Below are 15,634 nucleotides of genomic sequence, written 5' to 3'. Positions count from 1 at the left end.
GGTATTGCCGTTAGATGTCATATTATTAAGCTGTTTCAATTATCGATTATGTGTTTTCGTTAGGGTCCGATTGATTATATCAGCGCTTCGATCGATTCGGAGTTGGCCCCACAGGAGTCTCCCCCCTTAAACATATTTAGATGTCTATAATATAATAACAATTTACATTATTTTGTTCCGGAACATTCAGAGAGTTATTTTTCAAAGCAACTGAAGAACTATTACAGTAAAAGCACAACAAGCGTACGAAGTTGAAAATGTGCAATTTTTTGAAAATTGTTTCTTTCAAAAACTGGATGTGCTGGGAGAAAACGATTTGCAGATTTGTATTCAGTTCATAAAGATCTATCAGGAACACCCATTCACGGTTATGAAGTAGGAAAAATTTTAAATTTGTTGAACAGAGTAATTGGCGTTCTGCTATAATTCCTTGATATTTCGCGAATATTGGTTAAAATATTAACCGAGTATTTCCTGTTGAGGCAACCAATTCCTAATGATCACGTTATTAGGTTTGTTATCTACAGCAATCTCAGATTTCCAGATGACTGTGTAGGGTAGTTCTGCGAAGCTTGCCAATATCGCGTTTCTCACTTTCATTGGCAATTGACTAATTTTTACGTTAGAACCCATACTAAAGTATATGAAACCTGACGTTGCTTTGTCCAGGATCTCCTTGAGGTCCTAAAAGAATTATGAAATTTATATTTATGTTACTTTATTTTAACATCAAAGGAATATTGACTAGAGAAATTCAACTTGATGTAGTTGTAGGTTGCAACGAACAATGGAATTTCGGTAATTCGAAAATGCCGGCTTTTTTGAAGCTTTGTACGTTTGTCGTGGAACTCTATAAAAATATCAAGCAATTTTATTTTCTCGTTAATTCTAGGTTCTTCAAGGTAATAACATCCCTTAAATGTTAATGTATTTCCTTGTTTTTCTGTATATCTTGAAAATTATAATAGATATAAAAAATTTGTTAGAGTGAAAATTGAATGGCTTTTTATGCTCTGTAAAACTTTAAATACAATGCCATTCTTAAAAATTTGCATTAATATTTTGAATGCGCCGTCATTTTGACGTAACCCCCTCCTATTGAAGCTAACGAAACGGTATATGCGGCAGCAAGTGTTGACAATAGAAAAAAGTTAACTTAATTTTCTGCAAAATATCATACAGCATCGTCAATGCCTATGGAATCTGTCTTATACAGAAACGGTGTAGGTTGAAGATATAAAAGGTTATGTACTTTCTTTCACAAACGGGTTTTTCAATATTTCTAACAAGGGAAGAACCCTAATCTGGCAATTCACACAATTATGAAACTTTGGGGATATCTAGAGCATATATGTATAGGCGTGTGTTGTGCAATTTCGTTTGCTGCTCGAATTCACTCCTAGGAGTTATAACCAAGTATTAAAAATTCGGCTATATTTTTGTCTTATTTTGTAACTCGCAAACTGTAGGAGATAAAAAAAAGTTTTAAAACAAACGTTACTTCTTTTAATTAGATCTAACAAATGGTAAGAGATCTATCAATTTTTTAAAACAATTATAGAAAACTTATAAACAAAATTATTTATAATTTTCTCTAAAATTCGTTTCTTTTGCGTAAAATCTTAATCGGTGCTTAAATAATTGCGAAACAGTACACACTATATCCTAATAAATATTGGACGAACGTTGCTCATCGTGCAGGTTATGTACGGTACAATTGTTTCAAAAGTTGTACGATTGTCGAGGAAGAAAGTTCAGCAATACAATAATGGTTGTATTTGTATTTAAAAAATGGATTATGCTACTTGATAAATACAAAAATAATTAATATATTTTAAATAACTTCTTTATAATTGTTTTAAAAAATTGTTAAGTGTTTTACCATTTGATAAATCCAATTAAGAGAAGTAACTTTTGCCTTAAAGCTTTTGTTCTATCTCATACAGTTATATCGTTATACATACGTCATATCTTCATGTAGATTCCTACTTTCCTGCCAGAAACTTCATAAATAACGCAGGAAGTGTTATTTTAGATATTTCACCGTTTTAAACCAATTTAAAGCCGACTTTAAACCTTGACACGAATACACCGTTTTGACACTTACCTCAGACATAGTTGTATTCCCGGAAAGTTCTACGAAACGACATCTACCGATGTATATGATAGCCGGAACATGTGAATGAGGTTCACTAAAGTACGGATGACTACTAACTAACAATATCTCCATTTGATTCGAAAGTTTTTCAATGGGAGGCATACTATCGCCGAAATGTTTTCGTAAAACTTTCTCTTGTATTGGTAGGTTCAGGTACTTATACATGTACATGATACGCAAGGAACAGTACGCTTCGTACATTCGATCCCATAAATTGTCAATTAGGTTCCCAGTTAGTGCACTTCGTCCGTATGACATTATTATTTCGTTTCCTAGAAAATAACAAGCGTATACATTCAACTAAATGTAACAATTCTATTATTATCAATTTTTTTTATAATTAGTAAAGTATTAACTTGTTGTTATATTTTATCTTTCAATTAGTTCTTAGACAGAAAGAATTATATCTGCACAGAAAACTGTGAACGTTACATAGAAGTACATCTTCTTTTTTATAAACTTTGATTCTTGTTGTATGCAGGGTGTCTCAGCTAACTAGATCACCTCGAATAATGACTTAACGGCACAGTTTATGAAAATTTTGAGGCATGAAACTTAAATGGCATCAAGGGGCACATCTTATAAGGTACGTGCTTTCTTTGTAGGTGGAGGCATTTCAGAGATTTCAAGGTCACCTTATATATTTTTTAACGGAATGATCTATTTTTGTACCATAGATCGATAGAGTATCAAATTCTGAGTAAAAATGTGTTGACCTACATACGCCCTGAACCGAATAATCAACGAGACATTTACAAAATAATTTTTAATACATACTTATTATCTGGAAGCTAAACTGGGTGCTCAAACTGATGCCCCTCAACTTTAACAGAACGCGTTTACATGACAATGTTTTTACCAACAGAAATGTTCTCGACTTATAGTATACTCCAGTCTCTTTCCTAACATTTATTTGAGTATTGTAGAAGATATTGTTGCGTGGGCGCGGCATGATCTCCAATAATAAGAAAGCAGGATTTATAAAATGAATAATTTTTATTCTTCAAAGAATCGCGCTCGCTGTCTGAGTATAGGTTTTCTGCCATTGCCAGACCGTTGTATGATTTGACGGGGAATAAAGATTTTGTTTGGATACACATGTCGAACGAAGCTTTTGAAAGATTGAAGAGTTGTTTAACTTCTGCGCCGATTTTAACTTTTCCTTCTCCACATGAATCTTTTATCTTAGATACGAATGCTTCAAATATTGGCATAGGAGCAGTTTTATCTCAGGTACAGGATGGTATTGAAAGAGTAGTTGCTTATTTTAACAAGTCCTTGAGTAATGTAGAAAGGAATTATTGCATTACAAGAAAAGAATTATTAACAATTATAAAGGCTATAGAGCATTTTCGCCATTATTGACATGGGAGGAAATTTAGGGTATGAACAGAGCATGCAGCTTCGAGATGGTTACTGTCGTTTAAGAACCCAGAAAGTCAAATGGCGAGGGAGATCGAGCGTCTTCAACAATATGATTTTGAGATCATACATCGAAGTGGAAAATTTCATTCTAACGCTGATGCGTTGTCCAGAAAGCCTTGCTTAGAAATTAGTTCTAAACAGTGTGTCAACGTTGAGAACAAAGAGAAACTATCACAAGTTGAGTTGATTCCAGTGTTTCGTACGTGATGTGAATTGTTTGATGTTCAGGATGGGATTTTTTCTCAGGAGGATGATCCTAATTAAAAACTAATATTGAGTAGTAAAATGTCTGGAAAAAAACCTTCTAAAGGTTGGTTTACACTATACGGCACAGACCGTCGCGTAGCGTATCCGGCACGGACCATTTCGGGCATGACACGCCTATATATAGACGCGCGCGTAGGGCGTATACTGTCCGTCACGACACGGACCGTCAGTAGCACGACGTTTCTATGCACATGGCGCCACTGTTCCGTAACAGTCAGTCAGTTGACGTTCAGCAGTCAAAATGAGAATGAGATGTTGAAAATCGCGAAAGAGCGTGTTCTTAGTCAAACATGGTTGTGTAAACAAATTCGTGAACAGAAACATTATGACTTAAATTTCACCAAATTGCACGTGGACTACAACATATTTCATTTTGAATAAAATCCCTGATAACGAGTGCAAAATGTTAGCGATTGGGCGTGATATGACCCGAAACTTTTTATGTTAAATATACAGGGTGTCCCACCTAATGTGAGAACCTTTGATATCTCACTCCTCTTTTTGGATAAATAATGTGTGAAGGTTGCTACTTAGTTGAAAGGGGCGAATACTGTGATAAGCAACAAGTTTTTCTCAAGGTCATATTTTTCGAAATGTCGAAGTCATCGATGTTTTTTTAAATGGGATAGCATATTTTCATCATCATGGCGTAATAGTTCAGATCAAGACCAATGTAGTGACCTAGTAGTGTGACTTTCATGTTAGCCCGAAAACGAAAAATCCACAAATTGATGGGAGTAAGTCTAAATAATAAAACAACGACAATAGAGGGATTAATGCAAAAATGAATCGAAGCTGATGGACATCATTTTAAAAATTTGTTACAATAAATTTTCTGCAAATAAAAAATAAGTGAGATATTTAAGGTGTGTACGTTAGGTGGGACACCGTGTACATATGTGTCGAAAGCGGATGGCCTGTCACGTATTGAGCGTTGGAGAATTCATGATAGGATTTGTGCGGTCTTGCAAGAGAGTACATGATAGCGGGAGATCACTTTAGGTCTTTCAGGAATCGGGGACGTCGAGAGTTGTTTATGCGAAACAGATTCGTGAAACTTTAGAGATGGCAAGCAATTGTTGACCGCTCGGCGCATCAGGACAGCAGTCGGATGTCTTTGAAGCTCTACCCTGAGTACAATTATGAAATGATACTAATGAAATTTGGTTTGCGTATTCAGAAAGATTCAAAGAAGAACATATATATTTTCAGATTTTTAAAAACCTGAGCAGAGAGATTCGTCTTTGCAAAATAAAAATGTATTTATAATTTTCATATTGAAAAAGGATGCGTATAATGAAATTAAAAATAAACTTAGAAAGTTCTACCTTTTGCGATGCGAATGAAATAACATTTTCTCTTTAAGTATAATAGTTTACGAAATATAAATTTGTTTATACAGTCACGTATGACTAAAAATCCGCAACTTGTTAATAACTTTGAAGCCAGCAAAATGATGATACAAACTCATCATTATTTCACATAAACTACAACATATTGCAGTTTCATTCAAATCGAAAAACATACTATCAAAAGTAATCGATTTGGCGTGGAATGGCCCGCTTACAACTGTTTATTAATTCACAGTGATAGACCAGCGCCGACCGTACCGGCAAAACATTCTTCGTGCGAATGCCAGCAGCGTCGCTACGCGCCGTTGACGGAACATTGCGGGTCGGTGCCGTACAATGTAGATAGCCACATTTAAAACGCGTGTTTCAACGTTTGCTTGCCCGAAACGGTCCGTGCCGGTTACGCTACGCGACGGTCTGTGCTGTATAGTGTGTATTGACCTAATCCGGCGCCGGCGGTAGGTGACGTTGACGGAACATTACGGGTCGGTGCTGGACTATGTAGACAGTCCCACTTAAAACCCATGTTTCAATATTTTGTCGCGCCCGAAACGGTCAGTGCCCGATACGCTACGCGACGATCTGTTCCGTATAGTGAAAACCGACCTTAAGGAGTAGCAGTTTAACCTTTCAAAGAGAATGATGTGTCAAAGATAAGTACTTCTTGTAGAATAAATAATTATTCATCTTATAAGTCTTGCTACCTTATTATTGGAGATCGTGCTACGCCCATACAACAATATACTCGATGTGCATTTGCGACTGTTGGGAAAGTACAATTGAAAATGAAATACCGTAATATTGAGTTTGTAAATATGCTGCCAGTTTATGATGCTTGCGGTAAAAACGCAACAAGAGCGAAAGAAATGTATCCTGAAAAGTATCCTCAGCGACAATCCACCGTCTCGATGTATGTTTGATATACTTTATCAATGCCAGTAAACGTAACCGTACCAAACCCGTTGTTAATGAAGATAATGCTACTACTGTCGTAGCAATGGTTATGCAAAATCCACGTGTCAGTACACGACAAATTACAGGTAGGTCGGGAATTAGTTCAGCTAGTGTACATCGAATTCTTCAAACTGAAAATTTCATCCATATTAGGTGCAACTTCATCAGGAGTTACATGAAACAGACTTCGAAAAACGCGTTCGATTTGGTCGGAAACTGTTGCAACATATAGACAGAAATGATTCTTTCCTATAAAATGTTTTATTTACGGATGAGGCGACATTTACTAACTATGAGTATGTTAACTTAAAAAACAGCCATTATTGGTCACAAAGCAATCTTTACTGGATTAGAGAAGTTGATCACCAACGACAATGCAGTATCAGTGTGTGGTGTGGTATACTCAATGATAAGATAATTGGACGATATTTCATTGATGGACATTTAACAGGACGAAAATATGCAAATCTTCTTACTGAGATATTACCAGGTCTGTTACAAGATGTAGCATTACATATCCGCCTAGCATGAGGTTTCCGCAATGATGATTTTCCTTCACATTATGCAAAAGAATCACGACAAGCATTGCAGGGACAATTTCCGAATCGATGGATCGGTCTCGGTGGAGAGTTTCCGTGGCCACCGCGTTCACCAGATCGTACGCCACTAGACTTTTTCTTGTGGGGAACTTTAAAAGACAAAGTGTACTTTAACCCACCTACGACACAAGAAAATGTAAAACAAAGAATTCAAGAAGCGTGTGAGATACTTACTTCAGAAACAATTAAAAATACTGTGTCTTCGTTAAGAAGAAGATTACATCGCTGTAGTGAAGTTGAGGGTATCAGTTCGAGCACCTATAGCTAATGATGGGTAATCGATACCGGTTACCATCATCGTTTCACCTTAAGAAACGCTGACGACGGGCCTCGGCGAGGCGAGATGTTATTATTAGATAACTTTTACGCGCCGAAGTCGTGTCTCCGCTGTCACTTCATAAAACTGTCATTTCGGCCCGCTTGACCAGCCGAGCCGAGCCGGTGAATCGAAAGCTTCCGATACAGCTCGAGCTGCTCGGCTCGACTACCCATCACCACTTATAGCTTTCAGATAGTAAATCTACGTACTAAAAATTGTTTTGTCAATATCTTGTTAACTGTTATGTTTAGGACGTATGAAGGTCAACACATTCTTACTCAGAATTTGATACTCTATCGATCTACAGCACAAAAAATGGGTCATTCTGTTAAAAAAAATCAAGGTGATCTTGAAATCTCTGAAATGTCTCCAACCACAAAGAAGGCACGTACCTTATAAGATGTGCCCCTTGATGCTATTTAAACTCCACGCCTCAAAATTTTCATAAAGTGTATAGTTAGTCGTTATTCGAGGTGATCAAAGTAGCTAAGATACATTGTATATTTCTGTAGAAGTTCAAAAAACAACTTAAAGCTTTAGTCACATTACAGTGTTCTTTTTCTATAAGTGTGGTGTGTTGTCTTCTTTACACTGTAGTACAGTTAGTAATACGTAGTGTGTTTCGATTTTCACAATGTCGTGAAAAGAGGAAAATGACGTTAAAGTGATTTAACTTGTGACTTGTAAAATTGTAAAAACTGTTTGTGCAACAGAAGTTTACAAATTGCAACTTATAACTTGTAAATTCACTAACACTATTAATTGATAAATTAAAAATTTGTAGCCCCTCGTAATCCACAAGAAGCTACATCGTCAACACTTTCTCCACGTTGTAACAGGATTTTGTCGAAAGTATTTATGCTCGAAAAATCCGTTCTTCGAACTGCGTTACTTTTGTAGCAAGGGTGCGATATGCTTTTTAACCGATATCTATAAAGCAGGGACCATAACTGTTATAACCAAAAAGAAAAAAAGTCATGGGATAACAAGTATTTCATCGACAGAAGTCGTATTGGTTACAATTAAATTATTGTTGGTAAATGTTATCGTTGTTATTGTTGGTAAATATTATCGTTGAGGGAAATTCATTTCGATCATTCATAACAGTTATCGTTTTTGTGTTAATTATCTTAAATTTCAATAAAAATCAACTTTTTATTAATGATTTTTATTGTAGAAAATTTTAGAATGACTGTTATTTTTGGTCCCTGGTAAAAAGGACTCTCCGTACCAATATCATACTGCTAATCCTAAGGCGTTATTACTGCAAAAATACATTTCTGGTGGCGTTTGAAGTTCTCCACCACTCGTTAAAACATTTCAATCTGTAGATACCGTAAATCCTCGATAAGTGTTCGAAGACTTCTCGGCACTGAACATTCAATATTTTATAAACTAATTGCCACAAGCTCTCTCACTGTGCTAATCCTTATTAGAAAGTAAGCGTTACACTCGGGGACCTCTCCTTCTCAGGGTCGAGGAACACTCATCGAGGATTTACTGTATTAGGTATCCTGTAAATTATAAATGCAACCGCAATATAATTTACTTGTGGTTAACAGTCGTAGATGTCTTACGAAAACCAATTCTCTTTTGAAATGTTTTCATGTTTCTTGTCATAAATATATTTCTTTAATGAACGTACCAAAGTGAAGGCGATGAAGAGTCAACAGTTCAAGCGACGATATACCGACCATCGGTATGTTAAGATGAATCGATAGTGCATATAGAGCATCGTAAAACAGATGTTGCATCAGGATCACGTCAAATTTCTGCGTACTGTTTGTGGCTATAATTTCTTGCATTGCTGGATGAGAGAGCACCGATTCGCTGATCACTTCCCCAAAATGCATCACAAGTCGCACAAATGACCACGCATTTTCCTGTTTCCCTAATTGGAAGAAATCTATTCTGTTCTTCCACTCGTTTTTTATGGCACTAAGGTCGACCTCCGTGTAATTGGCCAACTTCGAATCTTTCATCGGGTAAGTTGTAAAAACGACCAGCTCATGGCCACGTTTCAAGAGTTCTAACGTGTACGCTCTGAAGACCACCTGAAAGGGATAAAGGTAACATGAAATTGTCCCAATTTTGGAACAGGCTTTTGAATGACAGCTTCATATCGAATATTTACGATTTTATGAAAAGTAATAGTAATGGTGACAGAATATTTGAGGGGTGATTCTACATGCCGAAAAATAGAAAAAATCAAGAGTAACAAAATTGCCGTTGAGACTCCACTTTTCAATTACAAGCGTTTAAAAATTAGGCTGATAACTGCTTGAAACTATTTAGGTAATCTGCAGACAACCAGTAAACACAGGGCAGCCGAATTGTAGCAGGCCTCACAGTGCCATAAGTATATAAGAAGTCAATGAAGACCACGAACATACCTCGCAGAAACTATGAAAAATTCGTCGATGCTATAGGGATCTGTGTCACATTGAAAATTTGTGCAAAGTATTAAACTTATCTCTTCTATGAAATTCTCACGGCTTAAAATTTTAAAAATTTCCACGCTTACACACACACACACACACAGTTCATAAATACACAGCGAGTATCCATCAAAAAGTTTGGGCCAAGACAAGCATATCAGGTATTAGAGATGTACATGGAGGAAATTATTCACACACAAAACTGATATTAGCATGAATAGTATATTGTGAAAGAACTGTTGAAGAAATATAAATAATTTCTCTTTTTCTATACATACTTATTTCATCATCATTATTATATACAGGTATATTTACGTTTGTACAAAGTGCGGAACAAAAGTGTAAAAATAGGTATCGAAAAAATTTATTTTTACTTTGTTATCTACACTCTTCTTCTAAATGTGTATATTACCCTTGTGAATTGAACGCACCTAATTTGTACATTTCGTTATTATTCGTACGTATTTGTAATGAAATGTTTCACAAAGCAGATTTAAATTCTTTAACACTTCGACTACCACCATGAACGTAATCAGGTTATCAGTCGTGGGGGGGGGGGTATTTATCTTATGGTAAATTTCATAATGTTATTTTTCTCCTCTAGAGTGATGGAAGTGGGGGCGGGCTAAATCCAATTTTTTCTCTTCTAGGACAAGGAAAAGGCCCCGACTAAGCCTATAAGTACTATGCGAGTTATGTATATTTTGCTTGGGGGGCCACAATTGAATTTTTATTATTACAAGCATAATAATGAAAAAATGTTGAGTTATATGATTAAATAAGGCTACATACTTATCAGTATTGCGTTTATTATGACTACTACCGTGGCCCTATAATGCACTCGAATACTCTTGATAATATATACATATATGTACATACCTACCTCATGCGAAAATGTTTCGAAATGTCTAACGAGAAAAATGTTGCAATTTTCGTCAAAGTTTTCATTGATATTTAGTAGTTTTGCAATAACAATTGTATTTTCAAATGACATATTATAAACAGTACATGTGCGCTCTCGTTTTAGTTTTTAAGAAAACTGGTTTTAAAACATCTTTGAAAGAAATGTTTGTACGTTTAAAGAAAATACAAGATTATACAAAAAAAAAATACAAAATAAAATACAAAATACGAGTCCAGTGATATTAAAAGGCAAATGTCATAAAAAGTAGGCATCCTTTTTTGCGTGTGCATATTGTTCTACTACCTAGTTGGTTGCGATTTGTATTTAAAAACTATGTATATGTACATTAGTCACAGTATGCTAATTCGGTAGTGAACACTAGCATCTATGATAATTTAGGTTCCCATTTGCGTCACATGAAGACACATAGTTTCTATTTGTAATTTAAATAGGTATACATATGTATACGTCAACGAGTTTCTAAATCGCGTAAAGTTATTTTCTTTATTCAAAAACAAATGTAACTGTTCAGTTTGAGAAATTGTTTGTCATGCTTGTAAAATATATTAAAAAAACTGAAAATATAATTTCTTATACGATATTTATTTTAAAAAATAGTTATATGCGTAGAAGATTAAAATATTAAACAACAATTATAATTTCTAAAATCGAATTATTTTTCGAATATTTTTTACATTAAAAACTATTAAAAGGCAAATTTTCATATTGAATTTGAGCTAATTTAATTAAATTGAAATAGAACTAAAATTAAAACTTCTATGCCAAATATATTAATGGAATTAATTTTTAAAGAACAAACTATTAAAAGAAATTTAAGAAGGGCATTCATGGAAAAATCGGCTACATGTAGTTTTGGAAAGAAACATTTGAAAATTTGCATATTAATATGGCGTTTTACGACGATATAATGGTGCACAAATAAATTTACACAAATTCCTTTCTCACCATTTGTAGTAAGATAATCGGATCTGAAAACCCATACCTTTATTTGTAATAAATCAAATAACAAAAGAAGTTACTAAATTAAATTTTTCGAAAACCGAGTGAAGTAATCGAGTTTCATAATATGGTATCTCGTTGGTATGATGGAAAACAATAAGGTTAAAACAAATATGGAGTAACGTAATGTAACTCTTGATAATAAAATTTAGGCAGTGTAAAATATACATTTATCTGTCTCCGTGTAATGACAAGTGATAGAACTACAAGTTGCCGAGATGGTCAAACGAAATGTTTACACTTAGATAGCACCGTACATCCAACGGACGTCCGTTTCATGTCCAGTTTATATCCGAATGTCCTACATTTATTTTGGATATCCCTAGGATGTTTGTAAGACTTAGATTGCGGATGTTCTAGAAACGTCCGTCCGACAAATCCTAAGGATATCCTGAAGACTTAAATTTCGGATGTTCTAGGACTGTCCGTTTCTTAAGTCTTACGAATGTTCGTAGTATTTAAATTTCAGATGGTTTCATTAGTAATTTTGGCTAAATGTCGTTCCGTGTAAGGTGATGGAACCCCATGAGCAAGGTGTCATTCTTGAAAGAATCAATACAGAAGTGTAATGACACGAGTAGTTTTGTGCGCAAACCTCAGAAAATATAAAAAAATATTTTTTTCTTAAACTGATTCTAACCAACAGAGAATAAGTACTTTGATTTGAATAAATGGATCTTTTTAACTGTCTCTAACCAACACAGAATCAGTATTTTGCTTTGAAAATAAAAATAAACCCAATCTACTCACAAATTATAACCCCCAGACATATGTTTTCATTATAATTCCTTATAGGAAATTTAACCTTTTATTTATTAACAGGAACTAACTCGGACTAATTTCTACTAACATTGCGAAAATCGCAGACCAACGTACCCTAACTTTTATCATCTTGCACAGAATTAAATCTAAACGTAATTTTGAACATTTGGGAAATGTTTCTTATACGCCTGTTAAGACATTACTATAGCGTTATTAAAAACTCTTTAAACGTTCCCAAAAAGTACAGTCAATGTTATTTTTACACAGTCGGAAAACGTTTTGAGAATGTTGACACAGGACGTCCTCAGGCCGTTCCACTTTGTAAATAGGACCGTCCAGAATATTTACAGATCTTAACGAGGATGTAGGGGGACATGTGGATATTTTCGGGACATCCTCCGAATGTACCGAACGTCCAGAACGTACGTTCTCCGGACGTACATATGACGTTTTTGTAGCTACTTGGGCAGTGTATCATTAGGAAAGTATTACATCATAGTAAACTTTATTTTTTTCAAATGTACCTAAAATTGTCCCATCTTTTTGAAAACCGTATTTTAAAACTGAAGATTCAAGGAATCCAATGGTATTTTTTCCAAATTGATCTATGGGTGAGAACAGTATCAAATCGGCATTTGAAAATGAAACTTTAATTATTATTGTATGTGTTAATAAACAAAATTTTTCGAATACAGTTAGAAAATCGTTTCTATAGCTTTAAAGTGAGAGCAAAATCAATGCTCTATGTTTACAACTAATCCAAATATTGCGGTTAAAGTGATGTCATATCGACCGATTACGTCTAATTTTCCAAATCTTATCATTAAATGTGTAAATTGGTAACTATAACCGCAATTCTGTGCGTTTTAACTTTAACTGGCACAATCATGAATTTGTATTACTATGTTATGCAGCAAAATTACTATTTCAGCGTCTATATTCTCCCGGTAACATTTGAGAACATATATATGTAGATCTTTCTGAGCTTGACACCTTAGATTTTTAACGAAAGATTTGTATATATAGAAATATTGGTCTTAAAAAGTATCTCACAGTTTGATTATCCACAACATTTGTTTAATTCAAATACATTAAACTAGTTCATATTGCATAAATTAGAAACGAAAACAAGAAATGTCAATCCAAAATTATTTTGACATTCACAAAGCATTGATAACTACTTTCTCTGCAAATTTGAGGAACAATAACCAGAGCTATATGTAGTGTTTGTGTAATTATCATGAACAATATATTATTTCAGAGTGAAAGTACTTCCAATATTTGCTGATGAACAGCGTGAATATCATACGAAAAATTGCTGTTTGGACTTCAATTCGGAAACGTTTGGGACAAACCGTGTACATATACACGTAGACACTAGTTACAATCCTTCATTTGAATAATTTTTAAATAACAACTGAAAATTTCTATCTTTTATTCAGGATTCGAGAACTTGTATTTATTAGGAATAATATGTCTCTGAAATCAGAAAATTTAGATGTATTAAAAACGAGAATAGAACAATTACAAACCTGATGGCTGTAAGCTGGATATGGAAAGATCCCAAGGATTCTAGAGCCAGCCGCGATTGATGAAAATGCAATAATAATAACACTGATATATAGCCGCGACATTTTATTCAATTCTTGAACAAGACATCCGTGGTTCTATTGCGCTTGACACATACAAAAGAATAAATTTTTCATGTCTTCACAGTTTTACCAGAAGACCATGAAATTATATGCAATAGATAAGCTGACACTGCAGAAGAGAATACTTTTCTTGTATTTTATAAATTTTGTCCATACTTTTATGTAAATTGCACGTTATTTATCGAAATGTTTCAGTTTTCTTGAATACATATAATATACATTGTATAATAGAAATGTAGGCAATTTACGTAACAAAAGTTGGCCCAAACAAAAGACATATGAAACGAACTGTACCATAGAATGTACCAATTAAAATATTTGTTTTTTTCGATGAATATCTTACTGATATCGATTAGTTTGAAAAAAATTATCTTTATATCATTAACACTTCGGCAGCACTTTATTCAATGTTTCGAACATCCAAACACAATTTTTAATATTTGTTGACACAGCTAGATTTAATCGTTCTTCTCTTTATTAAAAATTTGACGTGCAAATTAAATTTATTTTTAGTAGATTTGTAGTAGAAGATGAGAAACACTCGCAACACTTTTGTATTGATGGGTGCTTCTCGAAAGATATTTTTCAGTGAATTTTCGAAAGTTAAGTTGATAACTGACACGAGTCTGATATTGTCGGTGTATATTCGATTGTCGGATCTCCCCACCAATCATCTCCTATCTTATAGACACACACACACATCATAATTCTTATACCTTACGTAACCTGTGATGGTACCGAAGCTATTAGCAAGAGCAAAAAATTTGAAGCTATCGAGTGATTTGTACGTATCTTACAGACGATGTTAAAGAACAGTTTTCGCTTTAACAAAATACGCAAACTGTATGAGAGACAATGAAGAGTAGTCATTCTTCATGCAAGAGTAAACTGAAAATGTAGAAAATTCATTGGATATTCATGCTACAGAATACAATACTAATACATAGTATTGGTTTCTATTTTTGTAAACATAATTTTGTACATACAGCGTGTAATTTGCATGTGTATACAGGGTGTTAATACAAATGTGGGAGTGGGACACTTTCACAGGGTGAATTGTACATACTAAACTAAGAGGGAAATGAAGAATGAGGTAATTGTGTTCGAGGCTGTGTTTCCGAGTTATTAATTGTTGAAAATACGGGCGAAATGCGCGTAAAATATGTCTGACACGACGAATTATTCTACTTGAGAGGCACGCTCTTCAATTGTTTCATGAGTTGGTTTCATTTATTTGATGTTATTTAATTCATAAACTTAACTAGTATTTTCAACAGTTAGACTTCAGCGAGTGAAAATAAACCACGTAAGTGTCGCCAAGAAATTTCAGAAACTCTCTCAAACTTTACAAAAAATTGTGTTAAACAAAAGTTTCGTAAATCAAAGTTCTTTTATCTGCAATTTTTCCGGAGACATTGATGTTACCTTTTGTTTTTTAAATAAAAAAATGGTATTTTTTAAACAGATTTCATTGGGATGACTCGTGACAAATCCAACGACTTTAAGTATATTATATTAAATGCAAATAACGTGAAAAAATCAACAGAAGTTGTGTAATGTCGTGGCATATCAAGGCATTCGTTTCAGAGGCAATCGAACGCTTGAAGGTCAGAGGTACAAATACACCGTGGCGTTGCATAACTTCTACTACATTTTTATATATAATTATGTCTGTTTTGTGACATATTTATGGTCGTTGGATGATTCATACTAACAAAAATTGTTTAATGCTGTAGTTCCATTTAAAAAACCGAAGATAATATTCATATCCTGGAAAAAATGCT

The 15,634-nt window shown here is 34.2% G+C and overlaps 1 protein-coding gene across 1 annotated transcript; it reads right to left on the bottom strand.

Annotated features, from left to right (window-relative positions):
- Positions 1 to 306: 306 nt before the first annotated feature.
- LOC107192757 (UDP-glucuronosyltransferase 3A2-like) lies at positions 307 to 13,832 on the bottom strand. Its single transcript, XM_015582089.1, has 4 exons — positions 13,731 to 13,832; positions 8,720 to 9,128; positions 2,108 to 2,430; positions 307 to 684 (listed from the first exon to the last, which is right to left on the bottom strand). The coding sequence occupies exons 1-4, from the start codon at positions 13,830 to 13,832 to the stop codon at positions 460 to 462; spliced, it is 1,059 nt and encodes a 352-aa protein (XP_015437575.1). The 3' UTR covers positions 307 to 459.
- Between the last annotated feature and the right edge of the window lie 1,802 nt (positions 13,833 to 15,634).

This window comes from Dufourea novaeangliae, unplaced genomic scaffold (assembly GCF_001272555.1).
Source record: "Dufourea novaeangliae isolate 0120121106 unplaced genomic scaffold, ASM127255v1 scaffold406, whole genome shotgun sequence".
NCBI classification, from domain to species: Eukaryota; Metazoa; Arthropoda; class Insecta; order Hymenoptera; family Halictidae; genus Dufourea; species Dufourea novaeangliae.
Note: the sequence above shows the minus strand (reverse complement) of the source record. Positions and strands in the feature narration are given on the sequence as shown.